Consider the following 25309-nt stretch of genomic DNA (forward strand, 5'->3'; position numbering starts at 1 on the left):
GTTAAGTCATGGGTAGGATACGGGTATAGCCTTGTACCCATGGGTATGCCCATATCCTACCCATTTATACTGACATGTGGACACTTCACATATGCGCAAGGGTCGGTACCGTCAAAGGAGCTGAGCGACCCAACTACTCCCACAATTAAGCCACGCATCATCACACAAAATCTTCTCATCTCTGTCGAATGTTTTTTTTGTCAAATTAGCTATCGATAAATGTAAAATTGTGAATAAGTTGTGTACTGTTTGATCTACCCGTTGGGTACCCAATGGGTATGGGTACCCGTCGGGTATGGATACGGGTAAAGTTTCATACCCATGGGTACGGGTATGAATAGAAATTTGTATCCATTGACAACACGGGTACGAGTATGGTATTACTCTACCCGCTTCATACCCTACCCATTGCCATCCTTAATTACTGACTCCATTGAGAGCTAGCAAATCCTATTTTCACACTCGTGGTGTTAAAAAAAGGGCAAATCATGCATAGCAATTTGGGCCGCTATAGTACGCACTAAATCTAAATGGACTGCGTCGGGGTCCTATTTGACACAAAACGCGTCATATAGGAGCTCCCTTTTTTTTTGGTTTATGCCACGGGCTAGTGGTTCCATGCGGCTTCCTTTTCTGTTTGTCTGTGTTTTTTGTTCTTTTCCCTTTTCATGTGTTTTTTGTGGTTTCAATATGTCTTTTCAATTTTAGTCTTTATTCCTTTTTAATCCAATAACATTCTTTAAAATACGTTTTTTAAATTCCTGAACAGCAAATTTCAAGTATATTTTTTTAATCCAAGAATATTTTCTGAAAGCATTTATATTATTTTTACTCAAGAGTATTTTCTGGAAACATGGATCTTTTTTAAAAATTAAACAATTTCAAAATTCAAGATATTTGTATGAAAATAGTTTTCTTATTTGAAGATTTTTTAGGAAACTTGTAAGTTTTTTATTATTATTATTTTATTATGAGTTAAGAAAATTACAATATTTTTTAAAATTTTAAGGAATTTTTAACCTTTGTACTCAAGGCAGTGTTTTCCAAAATCGGCTAGAAAACCAAACACACGTAAAGAGAATTATTGTGACTCACTACTGTGTGAAACGCCAAATATGGGCGGCCTAGTCGCTGGCCCTCTGTGTGTCTGCTCGACATTTGTACTCATAGAGTGTCGAAGAGGGATACTCTCGAGCGCAGATGTTCTATCTCGCTTATAGCGAGACTAACATAGATCTCACTAAAGGTTTTACCCCCGCGTTGTAGCTACTGGACCAGCCGATTTTCATCTCTTTTTCCCTTCGCTAGGTTTCGATTTATTTTTCGCTGACTTCGTTAGTTCTTGCTCAAGTTTTTTCTTTTCCTTTTTTTCTTTGTTTTCTTTGTTCTTCGCCTTTTTTGATTTCTTTTTTTTCATCGGTTTCCTCATTTCTTCCATCGTTTCTCACCCGTTTTCCTTTTTTTTTGTTCTTTCTCGGTGTTATAATTTTTCTTTTTTGTTTGTTTGTTTCTTTAGTTTTCTTTTATTGTTTTTTTGGGTTTTCATCTGTTTTCCTTTATTTATTTATTGGTATTCATAATCTTGCTTTTTGTTTCTTTCTCGGTTTCCATTCTTTCGAATTGGTGTTGTCAGTTTTTTTAATTTTGTGTATTTCTTTTTGTTTTTGGTCTTACTTTTTTTTGTTTCTTGTCCTTTTTCATCGTTTTCTTTTTCTTTCAACACATGTTAACATTTTCAGTACACATTCAATATTTTTCTATACATCTGAAACATTTTTTATATACATGATTAACATTTTTTGAGAACTTATAGTTTCTTATGTCTACTTTTTCACATACTCATTGTATGGATATATCTAATGCATTTTATTAAAACATGCTTAATATTATTCAAATACAAGTTTAACATTTTTGAATACGTGGTTAATATTTTTATACACAGATGTAACACTTTTTCAAATGATTAATTAACATTTTTCAAATACAAGATTTTTTTAATACGTGGTCAATATTTTATCTATGAACATTTGTTTTTCAAATGCTTGATTAACATTTTTGAAATACAATATTACCTACATTGTCAACTGTTTTTTATACACATTTAATATTTCCAAATGCTTATTAACATTTTTCAAACACTTTATTAACATTTTGTAAAATGTTTGATTAATATTTTCTAAATACATGATCAACTTTTTCACACACGTTGTATATTTTTTCATATACGTGTGAAACATTTTTTATATACACATTTAACATTTTTCAATTGCTTGGTTAACATTTTTTTCAAATGTTTTATGTAATAAATTTTATTTATAATATTTGCAAGTATAAGCAATAGTAAAAAGGAAAGCAAAAAACAAAAAACAAAAAAAGAGACTGTGGCCTCCAGCGCACCTGGGCCGGCCTATCTCGCGCTGTCCTTGACGCGAGGGTTCCCTACGTCTCGCAATAAGCGAGACATAGGGTCGCCCGTGACTTTCCTCTGCCACCTCCTCTCTCCCTTTTCTCAGCGGCGGACCAGGGTTTCCCTCCCCTCTCTCGGCGCGCGCGCTATCCCCTCGTGGCCTCGATGGGGGCGGGGCGGGGCGGGGCGGCTACAGGATTCCTTCTTCTTCGGTTGGCGGTTGGCGTGGCGTTGTAGGTGAGTCTTGAACTGATCTCCGACGAAAACCTAACTGTCGGTTGCATAGATCTGTGGCTGTCTGCTGTCTGCAACTCTATCTAAATAGTAGCTGTGGTAAGTGAACCCCCTGTGATGTGCTTGAGGCAGCTCCGTAGCTGCTTGCTTAGTAATTCACCTCAATCATTGTTATGCCTATACTGTTCCCTTGGTCGGAAAATTGGAAACCTTGTTTGCAGCTATTAGCAGCGCATACATAGATAGCCGATTTTGAGTTCTCAAATGAATTCATAGGAAATTTATAATTTTATTTTGCTGTTTGCCTGATTTGAAGAACATTTGGACCACATGTTATCTGTCTCACTCGTTTTTGTAGGTCACAACCCTTCCTTCACTGCACTATGGATACACATGCATATACTTCTTCCGTGTTGGAGGTACTTGCTCTTCTTACATGCATGTGACTATGTGAGATACTAAGAAGGGCGATAATGAGTAGGGCGTTTCGGTGCCCAGGCTCATCTGCACCCGGTTAGAAAAAAATTCAAACAAAATTCAAAAAATTCCAAACAAATTTGTGCGGTAGACAATTTGATGCGTGAGGCCCGCTCCAAATTTCAAGTCATTTGGACATCTGAGGAGCTCTCAGCAAAAAAGACAAATCAGGCCAAAACAGTACATGAACAGTAAAAAAATTACAGACCCCCAATTTGTCTTTTTTGCTGAGAGCTCCTCAGATGTCTAAATGATGTGAAAATTGGAGCGGACCTCGCGCATCGAATTGTCTACCGCACAATTTTTTTTGGAATTTTTTGATTTTTTCTAGTATTTGTTTTGATTTGTTTCGTCAGCGTGGGTGCAGATGAGCTCGGGTGCAGAGATGGATTTTCGGATAATTTACTACTAGAACTTGTTATCATGCGTGTTAACGACTGTCTGAGCTTTGTTTTTTCCGCAATGATTCCGTTACTCTCACTGCTGCTTTTATAGTCTTATTTACGCTGCTAGTTTATTCTTTCCGTATGCATACAATTGATGGTCCCATCCTCACGTAATAAGCACTGCAGTTTTTTCTCTGTCTAATATTCTTATTAATGTTTGTGCATCCTATTATGGGCCAAAATATTGGTGTGAGTCCAATTTACAAAATATCACATTCTTCTCTGTTTAATGATGGCTGTGTAACAACAAAGAAGTTTTTTTTATTGAGCCTTGTTTGGAAATTCTGCATGTAACAGCAGTTGATTTCTTTAATACCAGTTATACGCAAAAAATGTTGTATGGAGAAAATAATGTCATTCGGTCTTAACTGGCTTGCTCCGATTCACATATGCGCAACGGACCGTTGGAATGGTTGTGAACATTTGTTTACCATGAACCTGTTCAGTATTGTCAATTCTGGCTATCCACAAACTATATGGCATGCCAAACTATATCACCCAATCATCAGCCCTTGTAAGTGGAAACTTGTTGGCAGGACTAGTGTCGATAGGTCAGCAGTTTTCAGCATAATGTTATTTGTAGTGGAACAGACTTGTCGTGCACTTGGTGCTTTGTTGTTCCGGAGTAAATGCCACCTTTCTGCGGCACGGTAGCCTTATTTTCATTGATATATTGGTTCAATTCCTGCTGCAAGGCTTTGGTAGTCTTTTAGTTTCTTAACTGCTCCATGTGATCATTGGAAGATTTTGATTTACTGTACAACATGCAGTTGCTAAATGATAACTGATATTTGCAATTGTTGTGTTACAGGAAGAACAGGAGGCTTCTCGGAAGTTAAGGTTGCATTTTAGTGAGATAGAAGCAGTGCAAAAACAAAATCAAACTGTATGTTACCCATCCGTTCCACCTCTCTTTTTTCCCTATCTGCTTTAAAAGTAATGGAACCGTGTTATTTGCAATCCAATGCGCAATGAGGAATGAGAGAACAGCCAAAATATCACTAGTGAAAACGAAAAGTTCCAAAATACCACTAGTGAAAACCAAAGTGCCAAAACCCATATCAGTTTTTTCATGGCAAAATACCACTGGTTACTAATTGAAACTATCATGCTCAAAGAAAGACATATATGCCCTTGCACAATGTTTTGTTCATCAATACAAAGTATCTATCTCATACCAAATATGTAGGTGCTGCTGATTTTAATTTATCTAGCTGCCATGATGGAGTTCAAAGAATGAGTATCTGCATACACGTATGCAACTTCTATCATGGCAACCTCCAATCCCACTTCATTTTCTGTTAGGCTTGAGTTTTGTCAGCTTCGTGGTCATGGCATGCGTTGTAGTTGTGGTCTGCTTGTTGCTCCTCTTGTCCCCGTCAACTCCGGGCTACCACTATCCACACCCAGTCCGATAGGGGTGTTGCGGCGGCGTCTCGGACGGCCGGCCCTTGGGCGCGGCGGTGCGTGGATGCTGCAGCGGCTGCGTGGCGAAGGTGGCGGGGCGGGCCGGTGCGGCGTGATGGCGGGGCGGCTGGTGTCGGTTCCGTCAGATCTGGCGCTTGGAGTCGCGGGCTGTGAGCAGCGAGGACCGGTGTCCTCCGTCGTGGCGGCGATGGCGTCGGCGTGATTGAGGCAGCGGTGTGGCGGCGGTCCTTTTTCTCTTGTCGCATCACGGCAAAGATCTGCATGATCGGTCCTCCTCGATCTGCATGCTTCCTGTGGGCGTAGACTTATCTAAATTTAGGACCCAAATGTGCATTTTCGTACTTATAGGACCCAGCTGACACACTTCAAATACTTTTAGGATCTCCGATGCATTTTGCGCTTTTTATTAGATAAGGCCTCTAATACACCGAATATTTGAGTTCTCAAAGGTTCGCTTTCTCAATGTCCCAAGGGCTTAAGTGGCTAAATCTTGCCTTTTGCAGTTGGAGATAATAGCATACTACACTGAAAATTTTGTTAATTGGTCCTTTATAATCTTATTACTGCTCTAACTTTGTTCTTCCGTTGACTGTATTACAGCAAAATGAGCCAACGTTATTTCTCGACTGTCTTGTGTATGGAGAAACATCATCACTGGGCACTGATAACAAAATATGGATAGGTGCAGAGACGAGTGACGGTATAAACTTTAAAATCTCATTATGCACTGAAGCACCGCCTGGTTTTTCTCATCTCTTTCTTAAGACGGATGATGCAGTGGCTGTTACCCCCACCAGCACCGTGTTTCGTGACGGTGTGAAAAAGAAGTTGCGTGCTGAAGCCCTGGCATCTTGTTACAATGCTATTCTGATGCAGACTATTGTTGATACTCAGACCTATCCTTATTTCTATCACGATTATTTTTTGCTTAAGAATGATGTGCCATCTCCAGTTATATCTCGTCTTCCTGAGATTCCTGGTGGTCCTGACCTTAATTTTGGCCTCCTGCATCAGAGTGGTCATTACACAGTGGCTGTGTTGAAGGAAGGCATGCCATTGACAACTGCAAGGTCTTCTTCCGTATATGAAAGGAGTATGGCAACTGAAGGTCCGCCATGTGTATGCATCTTATCTACGTCAACAGGAGAATGGAAAACTAAGAGTGTCTCTCTCCCTGATTATCTTACTTCCTGGATGGGACATTCATACAGTGCTTGCAAATGAAAATAGTTTTTGGTGGGTGGATTTGTGCTGTGGAATCCTCTCTTATGATCTTGACCAGCACCAATCTGCTCTTGGGTTCATCCCAGTTCCAACAGCATGTTTAGAGGATGGGTACAGACAAGATCGTTTTGTCAGCATCAGCACAGGAGAACTTAGGTTTGTCCATATCTTTAGGAAAGACGATCTTTTCTGTGATTATGGTATCAAGTCACAGCAGTGCGAAGATTATGTCAAGACTTGGAGTTGGAGAGATGGGCAGCGGGTTGAAGAGTGCGAGATGAAATTTGCAGATTTTTGGGAAGGCACAAGCTATTCTTCAAGTCGTCTACCGAAGTTTGTACCATCATATCCTACTGTTGATCCTTGCAATCATAATCTGGTAAACTTTTACTTACCAACTGGCCAACGTTTTGATGGTCATGTAATTTGTGTCGATTTGCCCTCTATGGAGATCAAATACTGTGGCAAAGTACGCGAGGGCTTACTTCACGGGCTACGCCTAGAAATATTTGAGTTTTCAGGTGTTTGGAATGTGTATGAACTTTTTTTCCCACCCACATGATTTACTTGCCTTTGCCATGATGCACTTTTGATCTCAAATTTTTGTAAGTTGTATAACGCTGCTGCTCATTATTGCAGAAGAAGGAGCAAAGGAGGATCAGCAGCAGCAGGAGTCCTGGGAGAGGTAAAGAGACTGCACTGAAAACAAAGCATCGTCGGCTGGAGGCCTAATTGGACCATTCTTATCCTGCTTTGAGTTGGCCCAAACAGCACACGGGAAAACGGGCTAGGCCCATTGAATAATGTCTTCTAAAAAAAAGTGATAAACAAAAAAAATTATATAGTACAGAAAAATACAGGGAAACAAAAATTTGCAACGTGCCATGCTCTATTATATAAAAGTTTCCATGTTATACAATTTGAAACTGGGAAAAAGTTATGAATTTTTAAACATGCCACGCGGCAAAATTTACACATGTTTTGTAATGTACATACGACAATAAATTTCATGTTTTAAGATGGAAAATTTCTTGCATTTTGGTGTATATGACAAGGCAATTTTCGGAATTTTTTCTAATAGTCAGTTGGCAAATTTTAGATTTTTTATTTTTAATAATTTTTTCTACACATGGCAAATTTAGAATTTTTCTCCTGGTCACAAGGAAATTTAATGGCAAATTTAGTTCTTGTAATTTTCCTATGGCAAGCTTGCGTTCTTTTTCCCCCAGAACCATGACAATTTTGGAAAATGTTTCTACTTTGTCACATGGCAATTTTACATTCTTTTTTGCTTTTTGCTAAATTTGTAATGAAGTTAACACGAGGGAATTTCTTTTAAGTAAATTACCAAAAACTGAATTTGCCAAGGCGGTGAAATTAAATTTGCCATGGTCCAGAGAAAAACTAAATTGCAATGGCTCTTGAAATAAATTTGCCATGGTCTGTCAATGCAAATTGCCATGATCTAGCAATGCAATTTTCATAAAATTTTGACTTTTTTTACCATGGATGTAAAACTTGCCATGGTCTAGCAAGGCAATTTGCCATGGCCCTGAAAAGTTTGAATGTAAAATTTGTTTAATTCTTTATCAGATCATAAAAACCTACTTTTCAAAGATTAACTAATCTAAAGAAAAAACAAACAAGGAATTATCCCCTCTTCTTATATTACTGCTTTTCACTTTGTTCATTGGATTCATAGGCCGTGGTGAAGGAAAAAGTCAATCATGGCAAGATTTTGAAAAAATTGTAACAAGTCACACAATTAAGCGAAAATTGCTCCTTAGAATTATTTTTTTGTCTTTCTGGCATTTCTTACAAAGACGAGAGGGAAAAGAAAGAAATTGCAATAAGAAACACAAATGGAAGGAAAATAAATACCTTGTGCCCTGAGAAATGAAAGAAAACATAAAGAAATGATACAAATGGGTAGGCCAAGTGTAAATAATCAGGTACTTGGCTTATATTATTTGCACCTAAAATAAAGGAAACCCTATACTGGAAGCCAAGTCGTCGTTACAAAACACTCGGCAAATACGCCCAGCCGTCACGGAGCGTGCTGTCCATGCCGAGTGCTTTTTAGTCTGCGCTCAGCAAAGTCCGCTCGGTCAATTTACACCGAGTGTTCTCTGTATGATACTCGGTATATAGCCTGTATGCCGAGTGCCCGAGAAATTACACTTGGCATGTCCACATACTAGGCGAAGTGTGTTTTTCCCGTAGTGTCCGTTGCTGTATTGCAGATTGCAATCGCCAAATGAGACGCAGTTCAGAAATCAGAAGCTACTTTTTCCTTGCTCTCATTTCTGAAGCTCCTTTCTCCTGCAACTTGGTTTAATCACATTGTTCCAGGCGACACTCAAGTGTGAATATTCGTCTTCTAAAAGAACAGTGTGAGTATGTGCGGCTAGTTTTTCTTTTTTCAGAAGAAAGATAAGAAGCCAGGAGCAGCTCCACTCAACTTATTCAGCACTGGCTTCTCCGGTTTCTGCTGAAAAAAAAGAGAAGTTATGTACACTGATACAGATGGCCGAATCTAAGGATTTTCTCTTGACTGTCTCCCGAATCAGCAAACCATGACTAGAAACAATCTCGACTTATTCAGTGCTTGCTTCTTCTTTCTACTCTAGCTAGTCCATGACAGGAGATAAGTGTTAAAACTGACAAGGTCTTGCAAGATTTGCTGGAAGACCATGAGCACAGAGAACACCCCCATCCCCACCAGCACAGGCTTTGCAGTTGCACCGGTGAAGTTCACTCTTTCTTTGCCAGCCGTGGATGCTGCTTCTACTTGTCCAAGCCCAACTTTTTGATCGGATAATTTGGAGCCAATAGACCAGGCCATCAATGGGGGGAGAACACCGTACAAGATGGTCATGCAGTAGCCCCCCTGAACATGTGGAAATCAGACGAGCAAGCTGTCAATCAATCAATCAATAATTCATGACTAGAAATTTTGCTTATGTGTTACTCCTCCGCCAAGCCGCGGCTCAGGAGCTGAAGGGTGCGTGCATGCTTTGATGTAAACTTACGGCGATGTCAGTGGCTATGGAGAATGAATCTGGAACAGCAGCTGCTATGAGCATGGTTGGGACAACCACCACCCCTGTGGCAACGAAGCTGAGCCTGTTGCTTTCCAGCAATGTTGGCCAGCCAAGCTGGCTAGATCCTTCTTCCTCAGAAGCGTCCTCGTCAATCTGTGCCTGCACTTTGTCAGAGCACTTTTAACAGATGGTTCTCCATGTAATTTGATTAGTGGTAAAAAATGCTAGTAGGTCGAAGCATACATCTCCCTCGGCTGAGGATAGACTGGTGGTCATCTGCTCGATGAAGAACTGCGACGCTGCAAGCAGGGTCCCGATGAGAGACGTCCCGACAGCCAGGAGCGAGAAGGTCTCGACCACCGCGTAGCTCCACCTACACAAAAGAAGTGCATGATTCGCCGACGGGGTTGGATTCATTGCCTCCAGCGAGACGGCATGCATGCAGATCGCTGAACGCTGACAGATGGAGGATGTACGCGCCCGTCCTTGGGTACGGCGGCGGTGCTTACTCTGTCTCCAGCATGTCGAGGATGCCGAGGCCGTTGGGGTCCGTGGAGGAGGCGGAGAGGGTGAGCGCGACGTCGTCCCACACGAGCAGGGAGACGAGCGGCACCAGGCTCCCGACGAGGATGGAGAGCCGGATCCTCGCGAGGTCCCCCTCCAGGTACGCGCAGATCACTGCATGCGCCAACCGCAATGCATTATGTTCAGTACTGGCTTGGTTTGGTACTACTGTCTGGTGGCAGCTGGAGCATGTGTGGAAGTCAATGCGCACAGTGCATGTGGTTTCTCTTGGGTACGTACGTACCTGGCGCGATGTCGTGGTAGACCAGCGTGAAGATGATCACCGGCAGCGTCGCTGGAACCTGCTCCCAGTGGGCGTTCGCTGGCAGGCTCAGGCCGCCGCCGAACGCCACCGCAGAGACTTCAATCGTCAGCAGTAGCCCTGCATCAGCAGGCAGATCAGGGCGATGATGGTGATGGTGATACACACCAGTACCCAAGACTTGTTGCCATTTTGTAAGGTGTATCTGCTATTCTAGTCTGGGTTGGGACGCTACGATATGAATTCCATGTGCAATGCTAGATGGAAATGTTGAGACGGCAGAGAAAGCAACGGGCTGGCCGGCTCAGAGCCAAGATTTGTCCTCCGCTCCTAGGTGTTAATGCAGATCTCAGTAGTGATATATCCGCTCTTAGTACTACAGTGCTACCACTACTCTACTAGGGTACTGGCCGTTCATCCAAGTGACAACTCACATACACTATACGTAGTACTACACTGGCACTGGTAGCTGTTGCGTACGTGCGAGCGAACAGTACCTATCATGAAGAAGGTGAGCACTTGGTTCACTTTGGCCGTGACGCCCGTGCCACCGGCGGCGATGAGGAGCGCGAGGGCGGCGGTGAAGGCGGCGCCAGAGACGGGCTCGGGCACGCCGATCGCGCGGGAGAGCACCTCGCCGGACTTGGACGTGTAGGCGACCATGGAAGTGTAGGACAGGAACAGGTAGGCGGTGGCGGCCAGGTTCCCTCCCCACTCGCCAAGCGTCGCCTGCGCCATGCTCTTCATGGATATCACCTCCAGGCCTGCGCCATCGCCGCCGTCTTTCTTGCTCTTCCGACGCAGGTGGACGTTGATCTCGGCGATGAGGAGCGCTTCGGCCACCAGGAAGGCCCAGCAGACCACCATGCACACGGCGCTTGGAACGAAACCCTGTGAATTGCCGCAGTAGTAGCATTATTAAGGACAATTCTGTTCTGTCATACTGATACTGCCTTCATTCACAACATATACACTTGCTTCACTGCTTATTACTCGATGAAAGGAAGAAAAAATGCGAGTGAAATTATGTGGCAGCATTGCAGTTCGTACTAGGTCAAATACTTGACGCGGCTCGTTGTTCTGTTGCTGGGTATCGTATTTTCAGATCGCGAAAGCTCAAGTTGGAACAATTTAAGCAGACAGAGATTGATCCCGCCAGCCAACAATGACGAATGAGACACCGATTGAATGCACACAGCAACGCCAGTTGGCGGTCATGGCGAGCAGGTACATGTGGCTGTTCTCAGATGTGTTCAATGAAAACTTCCATATGGGGGCCTCCGCGCTGCGGCAATTCGCTGTGCTGATATGGGTGGTAGATGCGCCATTACTCCATAAAATGCTGCCCTTCAGGGATCGTTGTAGGTGGGACTGTGCATGTGTGGGCGAGCCTCAGAGGACAGTATAATAATTTCGACATTTCATTCAGTACACAATTTACTGGCCTCCATCGTTGGCTGACTAATTCTGTTGTGCCGCTGTAGATCTCACGCTTGACCATTCACCGGTGAAATTCTCTACGCGGCGGAATAAAGGGAAGAGAAACTCACCGCGGGCGCGGTGCTCTGCGGCACGGCAAGGATGCCTGACCCGATGCTTGTCCCCACTATGAGCGCAGCGGCACCAGCCACGCTCCCTCTCTTCGCCCCGCCACCTCGTGGTGGCGGTGACGCTCCGACGGCATCCTGCAGCGGCGGCGCTCGGTCGCCATCTCCTGCCACCGGGCCGCCGCGAGCTCTCACCGCGACGGCCCGCGGCCTCTTGCCCGCAGCGGCGCCGCACCGTGTGTCGCTGCCGCCGCGGAAGCAAAGGCCTCTGGATAGGCTGGACGGGACGTGGCGGTGGAGCTTGGCCGGGCAGAGCGCGCGCCTGATGACGATGCCCTGCATTCGGCCGAGCTATGGCTGGCTTGATGGCGGGCTCGGAGTGGGATTCCGGATTCGATCTGGTGGTGGTATATTCATCTCATCACTGGAGTGGCATACAGAATCTTGAGCTCGAGTGGCTGCGGTCGTCGTCCGCGGAAAAGCTGAAGCTGTGGTGCACAGGGCGAGGGCCGAGCGGACGCTAGTCGGAGAGATTCTGGACCGTGCATGTCTCAACCTTTGCACCGTACGGCAAATTTGACAATTTTGACCTATAATCGAAAGCAAATCACAGAATGAACTGGTTGCGAAACTATTTCACACCCCTGACCCTTTTGTGTAGCGCCCGCCACGCCAGCGCCACACCCTACGGTGCAGCGCCTAGCTCCGGGGCGTTGCACCACTGTCCACCGTGGCAGCCCACGGGCCCGCACCCAGCAGTGCAACGCCTCCGAGCTAGGCGCTGCACCTGTACAGTGCAGCGCCTGCGGGCTAGGCGTTGCACGTGTAATGTGCAGCGCCTAGCGGCTAGGCGCTGCACTATGACTTATATGCAAACGCGCCAGCCCTCTCCTCCCCCACCCTCCCCATTGGTAGTTACAGAAAAAAGGGCGGCGGCCATCTGCACTCCCCCTCTCAATCCCCTCTCCCAAATCCTTCCGATCCGACGATTTGGTCCGTGCATTTGTTCACCAATCCATCGTGGAAGGTACTCTCCTCCGATCCCCTTCGTTCTATCCATAGAAAATATTATATTTTGAAGAATTGGGGAACCCTTGTTTGAATCTTGCATGTATTAGATTTGGGCAACTTTTGTTTGAATCTTGCATATATTAGATTTGGGGAACCCTTGTTAGATTAGAATGTGGTTTGGATAGATAGGTTGACATGTTATTTATATAGTTTGGATACATAGATTGACATGTTTTTTGTATGGAGAAGTAGATTGACATGTTATTTGTATGGAGAAGTAGATTGACATGTTATAGTTTGGATACATAGATTGACATGTTATTTGTATGAAGTAGGCCCAAGTAGGGGGAAGCACCATATGCTTTGGATCTTGCATGTAGTAGGCCTACTTTAGTTTTTTTGAATTGAAAAGATAATCGTGTTGACAAGAATGCTTTGTTGAAATTGTTAGGATGGTTTGGCTTCTCGATGATCACTGGGACCATCAACACCGGTCGTACGCTATGTCGGTGCAGCAGCGGGTAATACTGAAAGTGGCCGGTGTTATGAATTTCGTATGTTTGTTCAAACACAAATGCCCCATATGTAATGTTATGATTTGTTTGTTTGTAGGAGCTTGCACCTCTGAAGCTTCGGTCTCACGGGATCAGCCTTGGAGGGATGAGCTATGATGAGCGGTACACACCTTATGTTAGGGAGGCAGGACTTCTCCCTTTCATTGAGTTGGTCCGCCGGTCGACGCCACCCAACAATGCTGCAGCACTCACCGCGCTTATTGATCATTGGAGGCCGGAGACACACACTTTCCATCTTCGGACCGGGGAGATGACCGTGACGCTGCAGGATATCGCTATGATCACGGGTCTTCCTATCGATGGCAATCCTTTATGTATGAACACCGATTCTGAAGGGTGGCACGCGCAGATGCAAGCCCTTATCGGTATGGTTCCTCCGGAGCCTCGGGAGCCAGAAAGGGAAGATAAGAAGAAGGAAAGAGTCGCAGTGGGCGCTACTTTCACGTGGATATCATCGCACTTTGCTCATTGCCCCGATGATGCTAATGAGGACATGGTGAAGACTTATGCTCGTGTCTACATGTGGTACGTGGTATCGAGGACAATGTTTGCTGATGGCACAGGCAAGAATGCTCCATGGATGTGGCTGAAGGCGTTGACCGTCTTCGATAGCAAATGGAGTTGGGGTTCGGCGACACTAGCTTACTTGTATCGACAGGTATGAAGTTGTTTCCTTTTCACTTCATTGATACATTATCAATGCGCTCTTGCGGCAAATTTGACCATGTTCTTTTTTGTGTGCAGTTGGACGATGCCAGTTGTAGGCACACTGGAGGTATTGGTGGTTGTCTGCTCGCACTTTCCATATGGAGCTGGGAGCGTCTGCCGGTTGGACGACCTAAGACCGTGAAGTACAAGGATTGGGACGATAAAGACGACCCACTACGGCTCCCCACTAGGGGGGGAGAGTGGGAGAGGGGGCAAAGCTCGGGGAGAGAGTGAGAGAGTGTGTGGTGGGGGGGTGGGGGAGGGGGCCCCAGCCAAGTGGCTGGATAAGTCACAGTGCAGCGCCTAGCCGCTCGGCGCTGCACATTACACGTGCAACGCCTAGCGGCTAGGCGCTGCACATTACAGATGCAGCGCCTAGCTCGGAGGCGTTGCATGGCTGGGTGCGGGCCCGTGGGCTGCCACGGTGGACAGAGGTGCAACGCCGCGGAGCTAGGCGCTGCACCGTAGGGTGTGGCGTCGGCGTGGCGGGCGCTACACAAAAGGGTTAGGGGTGTGAAATAGTTTCGAACCCAGTTCATTCTGTGAATTTATTTCGTTTCGAGGTCAAAATTGTCAAATTTGCCGCACCGTACGGGAAAAGGATGTGATGTCTGCTACCCGACAGACCGGGAAGAAGATTTTATTGTGCGTGTCCAGCAGTAGGGAATTTTATTCAAGCGAAACAGCCCCAGCAGTATCGGGAAGGAGCCCACCAAGTTGTGGGTCGAGAGTGGGAACCCGTGAGATGAGGAGGACCTCAACTTTTTCTACGCCTGTACCACCATCACGGTTGAGAATGGTGCGAAGACTCCATTTTGGGACTCCCTTTGGCTCCTTGGTCGCAAGCCCAAAGACATTGCTCTACTCATTTACGAGACTTCCTCCCGGAAGCGTTGGAAGGTACAGGAGGCCCTCAAGGACAACGCGTGGATCCTCAAAATCAGACCGCCCGCATCGGTTTTCATCGAGCATGTTGCGCAATTCTTCACCCTTTGGATGCTACTGCACGAGGTGCACCTGGATGAGCTCACTGAGGATGACATCCTATGGAAGCACACGAAATCTGGGCACTACTCCACGGCCTCCGCTTACATGGCACAATATTTGGGCTTGGTCCTCTCCCCAATGGACCAAATGGTTTGGAAGGCTTGGGCCCCATCGAAAGTCAAGTTCTTTGCTTGGCTTGCGCTTCAGGATAGGATCTGGACTGCCGACAGATTGGAGAAGCGAGGATGGCCTAACTGTGGCCCTTGCCCCTTGTGCCGACCGGTGCAGGAATGTGGCCCTCATCTTTTTTTTCAGATGCCGCTTCACTCTCAGGCTTTGGAACATGGCTATTCAGAAATTTCGCATCCACGACATGGACACGTCCACATGGCACTTGTTCGACTCCATTCAGGCCTAGTGGGCGAGCACATGCACCACGGGCACCACCGACAGAAAAGCAAAGGCATCGATCACCATGCTAGTGTCATGGGTCATCTGGAATGAGCGCAACGCAAGAGTGTTCAGGCAAAAGAGCGCACCTCCACAAATCTTGCTCAACATCATTGTAGACGAGGCAAACCTTTGGATCAAAGCTGGGGCAAAGACACTAGGGTTTTTTATTGCGAGAATAATTGTCATGCGGTAACTTGGGTGTGTGTTGTAACAAACTCTCTCTCCTCCTTATTTAATATATGAGACAAATCTTTTGCCTCCTTTTTAAAAAAAAGTCTAGTCGCAAGAAAGTTAGGAGTAAGCTCCAACCAGCAGCTCGTCAATTACATACTGAATAGTAAAAGAACTAAAACGATGGGAGAATATCCAGTGCCACCATCCATCACATACTCCCATGATACCACATTTCAAAACTTTTATTTATTTATTTTTTCTGAAAAAATCTGAATTTTTGTGTGGATGTTCATGAGATGTGTCTACCACCTTAAAAATTCAGATCTAAATTCGAATCATACATCGAGAAACAAAAAAAGACAAATCTAGGTGTGAATAGTTTTTTTGGCTTTTATCTTTTTGTGACACTATTCATGGTGGATTAGTCTTTTTTATTCCTCCATGTGTATTTGGAATTTGGAACTGAAATTTTTATGAGTTGTAGACTCATGTCTCATAAACATCCATAAAAAGAATCAGATTTTTTGAAACATTTTAATTGTAGTTTTGGAATGTGGTATCACATGAGCATGTAATGTACACACTGGATATTTACCCACATTTCATTCAATTGATATATTGAGGTGGTACGATAACATTGAAGAAATATTTGGTCTCTGCATAGCACGATACACACATCCAACGTGTCCAATACAACCAGAAAATAAAAGAGCGTTTTACAGCAACCAGCCTAACATGGGGTAGATCCTATTCAGAGATTACACCGTCATCTATGAAGGAAAAAAACCTCCCTTACCATATGCCCCAGCTGGGTAAACGCCATCATAAAAAGGTCTCTGTCCTCCGGCCTCTACAGGATAGACGAAGTACCGGGCCATCGCGTACATGCATGAATAATCCTACACATGTGATGAAACACAATTATTATTAAAAACCACATCATTCCTAATAAGTCATAGCACCCAACATAAGTCAGCCGCCCCTACAATAATATGCGTAGAAACTTTTTTTGTTAATACCCCGCAACCAATTGCTGAACATATTACGTACACCACGTGGGGGGGGGGGTAAAGATTTGAAGCTACTTGAACTATGACCCACATTACACGAGCAAACTTACACTAAAAAAATAACTCGTCATATTGGCAGAAGATACATGTCTTTCTACCTTGCCAATTGCGGCATGCTAGGTTATCTCTAGTTAAGATCAAACCCCTGTTTATTAACCAGGGGAATATCTTCACTTGAAGAGGAATTTTGAACTTCCACGGTTTGTTGTTATCAACCAGAACGCTATGGGCAGTCACATCATACAAGGACTTGGTAGAAAACCCGTTGTTGTACTGCAAGTTCCACCGAAACTCGTCCGGTTCGTTTGATAGGTGAATGGGCTCCAGACGCGTGAGCATTTGATATCCCTCAAGTGCACAGGGTTTATGAAAGAGCACGGTGCCCCCATGTTTGGTTTGGTAATTGATGACAATCCCTATGGACTAATGGTTGCCTTGAGTTACATTTGAAGGGTTTGTCCATAGGCTTTGCTTTAAGATCATTCGTTGGTTGCAAGGCTATAAGTAGAAGATTATGTGTTGACCAAGGTGGTATTCAAGGATTTATCCAAAGATTGGTCATGTGAGAGTTGAGCTTATTGCAAGCATGTCTTGAAGAAGAAGTTTGTGTGAACATTCATGTTTACCTTCAAGACATCTTCTTTATGAAGAGAGATGATATCACACAAAGCATAGAAGATGTACCGAGTGGGATCAAGTGATCCCATGGTATGGTAAGCATTGTCCATTACGCTTTGTGTACTAACCCATGATCCATGTGAGTTTTCCTCGTGGGGTTAGGTATGTTTCCATGGGCGTGCATCAAAACGAAGATATCATATAACCCATGGAGGATGACATCAAGTGGTGATCATCATCAAGATTGCGGTGAGCAGGTTCAAGTGGAGCATCACAAAGAGAGCATGCTTGAAGCTTGCGGCCCATTGTGGTGACAATGGACTTGTGAAGATGTGCTGAAGAGTGGCTCACCCATAGTGGAGTATGAGGGAGCGATCTACTAATCTTCATCGAACATGCGCAATCAAGAAAGGTGGTCCAACTTGAGGAGCACAAGATCATCATCATCGAGCTCAAGTGGACTATGTGCAAGACAAAGGTTTGTCCTTGATAGGTGATACGTCTCCAACGTACCTATAATTTATGAAGTATTCATGTTGTTATTTTATCATTCTTGGATGTTTTACAATCATTTTATAGCAACTTTATATCATTTTTTGAGACTAACCTATTGACCCAGTTCCCAGTGGCCAGTGCCAGTTGCTGTTTTTGCTTATTTTTTACATCGCAGGAAATCAATATCGAACGGAGTCCAAACACCGCGAAAGTTTTGGAGATTTTTTATGGACTAGAACACCCAGGATGAGCCAGAGCAGCACCTTGGGATTGCGGGGGGGGGGGGGGGGGGCACAACCCACCAGGGCGCGCCTCGGGGCCCAGGCGCGCCCAGGTGGGTTGTGCCCACCTGGGTGGCCTCCCGCACCCCCTCTTTGCCCTATAAATTCACAAATATTCCAAAACCCTTCGGGGTTAACCTAGATCAGAAGTTCCGCCGCTGCAAGGCTCTGTAGCCACGAGAAACCAATCTAGACCCTTTCCGGCACCCTGCCGGAGGGGGGAATCATCACCGGTGGCCATCTTCATCATCCCGGCGGCCACCACGATGAGGAGGGAGTAGTCCACCCTCGGGGCTGAAGGTTTGTACTAGTAGCCATGTGTTTAATCTCTCTCTCTCGTGTTCTTGAGATGTCACGATCTTGATGTATCGCAGACTTTTTTAATATAGTCGGATCATATGGTGTTTTCCTCTCTCTATCTTGTTGTGATGAATTGAGTTTTTCCCTTTGAGATTTCGTTGTTATCAGATTGAATACTTTTATGGATTTGATAACACTTGATACATGTCTTGCAATTGAATACTCGTGGTGACAATGGGGTATCATATTGGTTCACTTGATATATGTTTTGGCACTCAACTCGCGGATCTGAGGTGACATTGGGGTAATCTATGCATAGGGGTTGATGCATGTTCTTGTCTTTGTTTCTCCGGTAGAAATCTTGGGGCACTCTTTGAAGTTCTTTGTGTTGGATTGAGTATTATGAATATGAATTTGCGTTGGTGTTATTTTAGTACGAACTCTAGGATAGATCGAATGGAAAGAATAGCTTTATGTTATTTTAGTACGAACTCTTGAATAGATCGAACGGAAAGAATAGCTTTGAGGTGGTTTCGTACCCTACAAACAATTTATTCTTATGTTCTCCGGTAGATAGGAACTTTGGAGTGATTCTTCATCGCACTTTGAGGGATGGTTATATGATCCATTATATTAGCATTGTTGAGAGATTTCACTAGCGAAAGTACGGACCCTAGGCTTCATTTTAAAGCATTGCAATACCGTTTTTGTGCCCGTTTACTATTTGCTACCTTGCTGTTTTTATTTATTCAGATTATAAAAATATATTTCTACCATCAATATTACACTTTTATCACCATCTCTTCGCCGAACTAGTGCACCTATACAATTTGCCATTGTATTGGATGGGGACACAAGAGATTTCTTGTATTTGGTTGCAGGGTCGTTTGAGAGAGACTATCTTCATCCTACGCCTCCGACGGATTGATAAACCTTAGGTCATCCACTTGAAGGAAAATTGCTACTGTCCCAAAAAACTCTGCGCTTGGAGGCCCAACACGTATCTACAAGAATAAAGTTGCGTAGTAGACATCAAGCTCTTTTCTGGCGCCATTGCTGAGGAGGTGAGTGCATGAAGGTATATCTTTAGATCATGCAATTGAATCTGTTAGTTTCTTGTTTTATCACTAGTTTGGTTTATAAAATAAAACTACATAAAAAATGGAATTGAGGTTGCATCATATTATTGATCATCTTTATAATATCTTTCTTGAAAATGATGGAAAGGAAAATTGTGCTCAATTGATAGAAGAAGAATTCTATAAAATGTTTGACAAAAAATCTTTGAATGATGAGCATGATTGCAATGTTGTTAGTATGAATTCTTTGAATATTCATGATGCTAATGATATTGAAAGTTACAAGCTTGGGGATGCTATATTTGATGAAGATGATATTTTTACTCCCCCAAGTTTTGATGAGAAAAATTATTATGATGAAAGCATGCCTCCTATTTATGATGATTATATTGATGAAAGTGGGTTTGGAAGAGTGCCAACTCTAGGTACTAATGATCCCACTATTTTGGAGGGTGTTGAATCTTATTGTAATAATTATGAAAGTGGATTTGGAGAGGTCATGACTTTATTTAGTGATGAATCCACTATTTCGGAAGAGGTTTCAATTGATTATTATGAGAACAAAGTTGCAATCTATGATGATTATGGTGATGATATGTATGCTATAAAGAATAATGATAACCATGAAACTTGTCATCATGATTTTAATTTTCAATCCCATGATAGTTATTTTGTTGAGTTTGCTCCCACTACTATTCATGAGAATAAATTTGCTTATGTGGAGAGTAAGAAAATTTCTATGCTTATGTATCATGAAAAGAATGCTTTATGTGATGGTTATATTGTTGAATTCATTCATGATGCCACTGAAAATTATTGTGAGGGAGGTACATATGCTTCTACATATTGCAATAATATCAAGTTTCCTCTCTATGTGTTGAAATTTTTGAAGTTATGCTTGTTTTGCCTTCCCATCCTAGTTGATTCTTGTTCCTATAAGTTGTTTGCTCACAAAATCCCTATGCGTAGGAAGTGGGTTAGACTTAAATGTGCTAGTCATATGCTTCATGATGCTCTCTTTGTGTTTCAATTCTTATCTTTTATGTGAGCATCATTGAAATCATCATGCCTAGCTAAAAGGCATTAAAGAAAGGCGCTTGTTGGGAGACAACCCGACACTTTTACCTACTGTTTTTGTGTGTTCACATGATTATGCTACTGTATTGATCATGTTTTATTGCTTTTGTTTCAATAAAGTGCCAAGTAAAGCCTTTGGGATCATGTTGGGTGATAGTTGATTTGATCTTGCTGAAAAACTGAAACTTTTGCGCTCACGAAAATAAGTCTCATTATTAACAGAAAGGTGCTTTTGAGTTGAATATTTTTGCAGAAGTTTAATATACAAATTGCTCACGTGGTCCTAATTGTTTCATAATTTTTGGAGTAGCAGAAGTATGGTAGTTATCTAGATCATTACAGACTGTTCTGTTTTTGACAGATTCTGTTTTCAATGTATAGTTTGCTTGCTTTCTAGTTTCTGTGGCTTATATTGCTCAATATAAATTGTGGAAATGATATGATACAGTAGGCATTGTGTGGAAACAGTTATGAATCTTGTCTTTGATAGTACCAAAGTGAAATGGTTTGCTCTTTATCATACTAACCTATCTCACGAAGTTTTGTTAAGTTTTTGTAATTGAAGTTTTCAAGTTTTGGGTGAGATATCGATATGAGGAGAATAAGGAGTGACAAGACCCTAATATTGGGGATGCCCAAGGCACCCCAAGTTAATATCCAAGAAATATCCAAGCAACTAAGCTTGGGGATGCCCCGGAAGGCATCCCCTCTTTCGTCTTCAACATTATCGGTAACCTCACTTGGAGCTATGTTTTCATTCGTCACATGATATGAGTTTTACTTGGAGCGTGAAAGGATCGAGAAGAGGTGTCTAGAGGGGGGGTGAATAGACACTTAGTAGGAAAAGTTGCAGTTTTTAATTTCTTTAAGTTGAAGTGGAGTTTTAGCACAAGTTTAAACATTCACAATACATATCAAGCAAGCATGACAAGAGTATATGAGCAGCGGAAAGTAAATCATGCAAGTTGCAAGAATGTAAAGGGATGGGATTTGAGTGTGCAAACGCAATTGGAGACATGGAGATTTTTATCCGTGGTTCCGATAGGTGGTGCTATTGTACATCCACGTTGATGGAGACTTCAACCCACGAAGGGTAACGGTTGCGCGAGTCCACGGAAGGCTCCACCCATGAAGGGTCCACGAAGAAGCAACCTTGTCTATCCCACCATGGCCATCGCCCACGAAGGACTTGCCTAACTAGGGTAGATCTTCATGAAGTAGGCGATCTCCTTGCCCGTACAAACTCCTTGGTTCAACTCCACAATCTTGACGGAGGCTCCCAAGTAACACCTAACCAATCTAGGAGACACCACTCTCCAAGGCGTGGTTGTTCAGTATGCACATTCCAGTCTCTGAAGATTCTTGGCTGGGGATTTTAACTACTGTCGCGCGCCTGATAACAGAAGTAGGCCGGGTGGCAATGCCAACGATATGTTGATCTTCAATGATTTTATCCGCACCCAGTCGCTAGTTGAACTACCCATCAAGGGTAGGACGTACACGTGGAGTAACATGCAGGATGACCCTTTGCTGGTGCAATTAGATTGGTTTTTTTCCTCAGTGCACTGGTCTTCTTCCTACCCTAATACCACTGTATCGCCCTTGGGCAAGCCTGCTTCAGATCACGTCCCCTGCGTCATTGGCATTGATTTGTGCATCCCAAAAAGCAAGGTGTTTCATTTTGAAAACTACTGGATACAACATTCAGGGTTTCACGAGATAGTGCAATGCTCTTGGAGCCAACCTTGTCATGCGGCTAACTCAGCGGCTTTGATCTGTAGAAAGCTAAAGAAGCTGCGTTACGCTTTAAAGTCCTGGAGCAAGAAAATCTCGAGGTTATCAATTCTTATTGATAATTCCAATGAAGCTCTTCTGAATTTGGACACTTTAGAGGATAAAAGACCTCTTACTATTCCAGAAACCAATTTCAGAATTATTCTTAAGGCTCACCTCCTCAGGTTACTGGAGTATAAACGCATGTATTGGCAGAAAAGATGTACAGTTCAGAGATTTCAAGTTGGGGATGGTAACACGAAATTCTTTCATGCAGTGGCCATAGAGAGTTACCGCAAGAACTCAATATCAACACTCAAACTTGATGATGGTACGCTGATTGATGACCATGTGGGTAAAGAGTCCTTGCTGTTCTCTTCCTATAAACAGCGACTAGGCTCTTCTGCCCCTCCAAACATGCACTTCAACTTACATCACATCATCAAGAAAGTGGAGGGTCTTGATGAATTGACAACTCCTTTCACCACGGATGAAATTGACCTAGTGGTCAAGGAGATGCCCGTGGATAGAGCGCCGGGGCCAGATGGATTCAACGGTTGCTTCCTGAAGTCATGTTGGAATATTATAAAACATGACTTTTATAAGCTTGTTATGGATTTTTATGAGGGGGATCTAGACCTCGAAAGCATTAATACTGGGTTCATTACACTGATTCCTAAATGCCACTCCCCGGAAACAGTAAATGACTACCGACCGATCACCCTACTGAATTGTTGTCTGAAGATCATTACCAAGCTGCTTGCGAATCGTCTACAGAGGATCATCTTGCACATTATTCATAGAAACCAATACGGGTTCCTCAAGTGTAGATCGATTCAGGACTGCTTGGCATGGGCATTCGGGTACACTCATCAATGTCAAGCGTCGGGGAGAAAGGTCTTGCTGCTGAAGCTAGATTTCGCCAAGGCGTTTGATACTATCGAACATGCCCCTATGATAGAGATCATGAGAGCGATGGGGTTCAATGAGAAATGGCTAAACTGGATTGCTTGTATCTTTAAATCAGGAAAATCTTCGGTCCTGCTCACTGGCACGCCAGGGAGGCAGTTCGCTTGCAAACGGGGAGTGCGCCAAGGGGACCCTCTTTCGCCGCTCATTTTTGTCCTAGCAGCTGACCTGTTGCAATCTGCCATCAACCATGCCTTCCGCGAGGGGATACTTCAGAAACCAATCCCATCAGCTGAGAAAGACTACCTAGTAATTCAGTATGCGGACGACACGATTGTCTTCCTCCCAGCTGAGAAGGAGCAGGTCGAGACTCTGAAAAAACTCCTGTTGGACTATGCGGCTTCCATTAGGTTGTGACTCAATTTTCAGAAATCTACCCTGATCCCGATTAATGTTACACCCGCTGAGGCACTGGCTTTTGCTGACATGTTTGGTTGTGTTGTGGGGAAAATGCCATTCACATATTTAGGACTCCCGCTTGGGACTACTAAACCCACAATAATGGACTTCATGCCTCTTGTGACGTCTGTTGAGAGAAGAGTTTCTATGGCCGGTAACTTGCTAGACTACGGATCAAAACTCACCTATGTTAATTCGGTGGTGTCATCGCTTATGGTGTATGCCATGTGTTCCATCAGGATCCCTCCCAAGATAGTGGAACATCTGGATAAAATCCATAGACATTGCTTCTGGAGCAAGAAGACGGAGAATGGGACGAAAAACACTTCTCTTGCCTCCTGGGAGCTCGTTTGCCGCCCCAAGGCTGTAGGGGGGCTTGGGATCGTGGATCTTAAAATTCAGAATCAAGGTCTTTTGCTCAAACAGCTATACAAGTTCTATAATAAGCTGGATGTGCCGTGGGTGAACCTGGTATGGAGTTCATATTACTTAGTCGATGTACCACATGCTTCGGAACCGTGTGGCTCCTTCTGGTGGCGGGATCTCATGCAGTTAACGGACATCTTCAGAGGAGTGACTGAGATCAAAATTGGGGATGGTAGTACGGCCTTATTCTGGAAGGATCTCTGGAGTGATCAGCCTCTTGAGACCTCATACCCGAGGGCATTTTCATTTGCTAGAGAGGAGGATGTGTCAGTACAGAAACTGTTGAGGTCCAGCACCATTGGAGAGGCTTTTCACATACCGTTCTCTCCCCAAGCAAGAGTGGAAGTTGAGGAGATTCAGGCATTAACTGCGGGGTTTAATCCTGAGAGTGACAGAACCGTCAAGTGGTGCTGTGTCTGGGATGCTAGAGGGCTGGGAACATTCAAATCAAGTGACTATTATAAGTTCTGCTTTAAGGATGTTCCTGTGGATGCAGTTTTTCCTTGGATCTAGGAATCCAAATGCACAAACAAGTGGAAAGTTTCTGCCTGGCTGCTGTTTGCAGATCGTCTGAATACACGAAACATGCCGAGGAGGAGACAATACAAGCTGGAAGGTGATGTGTACACCTGCTTGCTTTGTGACTCGCCCCCGGAGGAGACGGTGGCCCACCTGTTCTTGAAATGTCCATTCGCAACCAAGTGTTGGGATGCGATTGGGATGCGCTGGCACGATTCTCAATGCAGGCTGGATCTCATCCATGGGGGAAAAAGGTCCTGGGGGAGACCGTTATTCATGGAAACTTTCATCATCGCAACATGGTGTGTGGAAAGAGAGGAATAATAAGCATTTTAGGAATGTGATGCCCTCGTTGGAGTCTTGGAGGGACAGATTCAAAAATGACATGTCCATGATGGTACATCGCACGAGAGACTCTCTCCACCCCTTCATCAGAGGATTGGTGGCCGCCATCTGAATTCTACCCCCTAGTCTGTTTTTAGTCTGTTTTGTTACCTCTTTGTTACAGTAGTTTGTCTTTTAATACCCAGAGTTCTAACTTGTATTTACGGGGCCACACCTCCCCTGATCCTGGTGTTGTTTTAATTTAAAAGTCAGTAGGAGCCTCTCCTACTGTCAGTGAGCTTTCAAAAAAAAGGTTATAGATGGTGTGTTGATGATGAACTCCTTGCTCTTGTGCTTCAAATGATAGTCTCCCCAACACTCAGCTCTCTCTCATAGGATTGGATTTGGTGGAAAGAGGGTTTGAGTGGAAAGCAACTT

The 25309-nt window shown here is 43.9% G+C and overlaps 2 protein-coding genes across 2 annotated transcripts; one reads left to right on the forward strand and one right to left on the reverse strand.

The window, feature by feature from the left end:
* The first annotated feature begins 2480 nt into the window (after nt 1-2480).
* Nucleotides 2481-7284, forward strand: LOC123098027 (uncharacterized). The gene is made up of 5 exons (XM_044519897.1): nt 2481-2644; nt 3000-3060; nt 4376-4450; nt 5593-6750; nt 6856-7284. Exons 2-4 carry the CDS (start codon nt 3025-3027, stop codon nt 6214-6216), a joined length of 735 nt encoding a protein of 244 aa, XP_044375832.1. The 5' UTR covers nt 2481-2644; nt 3000-3024; the 3' UTR covers nt 6217-6750; nt 6856-7284.
* A 1278-nt stretch (nt 7285-8562) lies between these two features.
* LOC123098026 (tyrosine-specific transport protein) lies at nt 8563-12190 on the reverse strand. Its single transcript, XM_044519896.1, has 7 exons — nt 11637-12190; nt 10584-10977; nt 10069-10206; nt 9770-9938; nt 9504-9633; nt 9249-9419; nt 8563-9106 (listed from the first exon to the last, which is right to left on the reverse strand). The coding sequence occupies exons 1-7, from the start codon at nt 11973-11975 to the stop codon at nt 8843-8845; spliced, it is 1605 nt and encodes a 534-aa protein (XP_044375831.1). The 5' UTR covers nt 11976-12190; the 3' UTR covers nt 8563-8842.
* Nucleotides 12191-25309: the final 13119 nt, after the last annotated feature.

This window comes from Triticum aestivum, chromosome 4D (genome assembly GCF_018294505.1).
Source record: "Triticum aestivum cultivar Chinese Spring chromosome 4D, IWGSC CS RefSeq v2.1, whole genome shotgun sequence".
Taxonomy (NCBI): Eukaryota; Viridiplantae; Streptophyta; class Magnoliopsida; order Poales; family Poaceae; genus Triticum; species Triticum aestivum.

What these genes read in the sequence shown, in the direction of transcription:
- LOC123098027 (XM_044519897.1), top strand. Translation starts at nt 3,025, where the DNA reads ATGGATACACATGCATATACTTCTTCCGTGTTGGAG. An exon ending in ATACTTCTTCCGTGTTGGAG is followed by an intron (nt 3,061 to 4,375) that starts GTACTTGCTCTT and finishes GTTGTGTTACAG; the next exon opens with GAAGAACAGGAGGCTTCTCG. An exon ending in TGCAAAAACAAAATCAAACT is followed by an intron (nt 4,451 to 5,592) that starts GTATGTTACCCA and finishes ACTGTATTACAG; the next exon opens with CAAAATGAGCCAACGTTATT.
- LOC123098026 (XM_044519896.1), bottom strand. Translation starts at nt 11,975, where the DNA reads ATGCAGGGCATCGTCATCAGGCGCGCGCTCTGCCCGGCCAAGCTCCAC. An exon ending in CGCAGAGCACCGCGCCCGCG is followed by an intron (nt 10,978 to 11,636) that starts GTGAGTTTCTCT and finishes GGCAATTCACAG; the next exon opens with GGTTTCGTTCCAAGCGCCGT. An exon ending in TATCCTCAGCCGAGGGAGAT is followed by an intron (nt 9,420 to 9,503) that starts GTATGCTTCGAC and finishes GACAAAGTGCAG; the next exon opens with GCACAGATTGACGAGGACGC.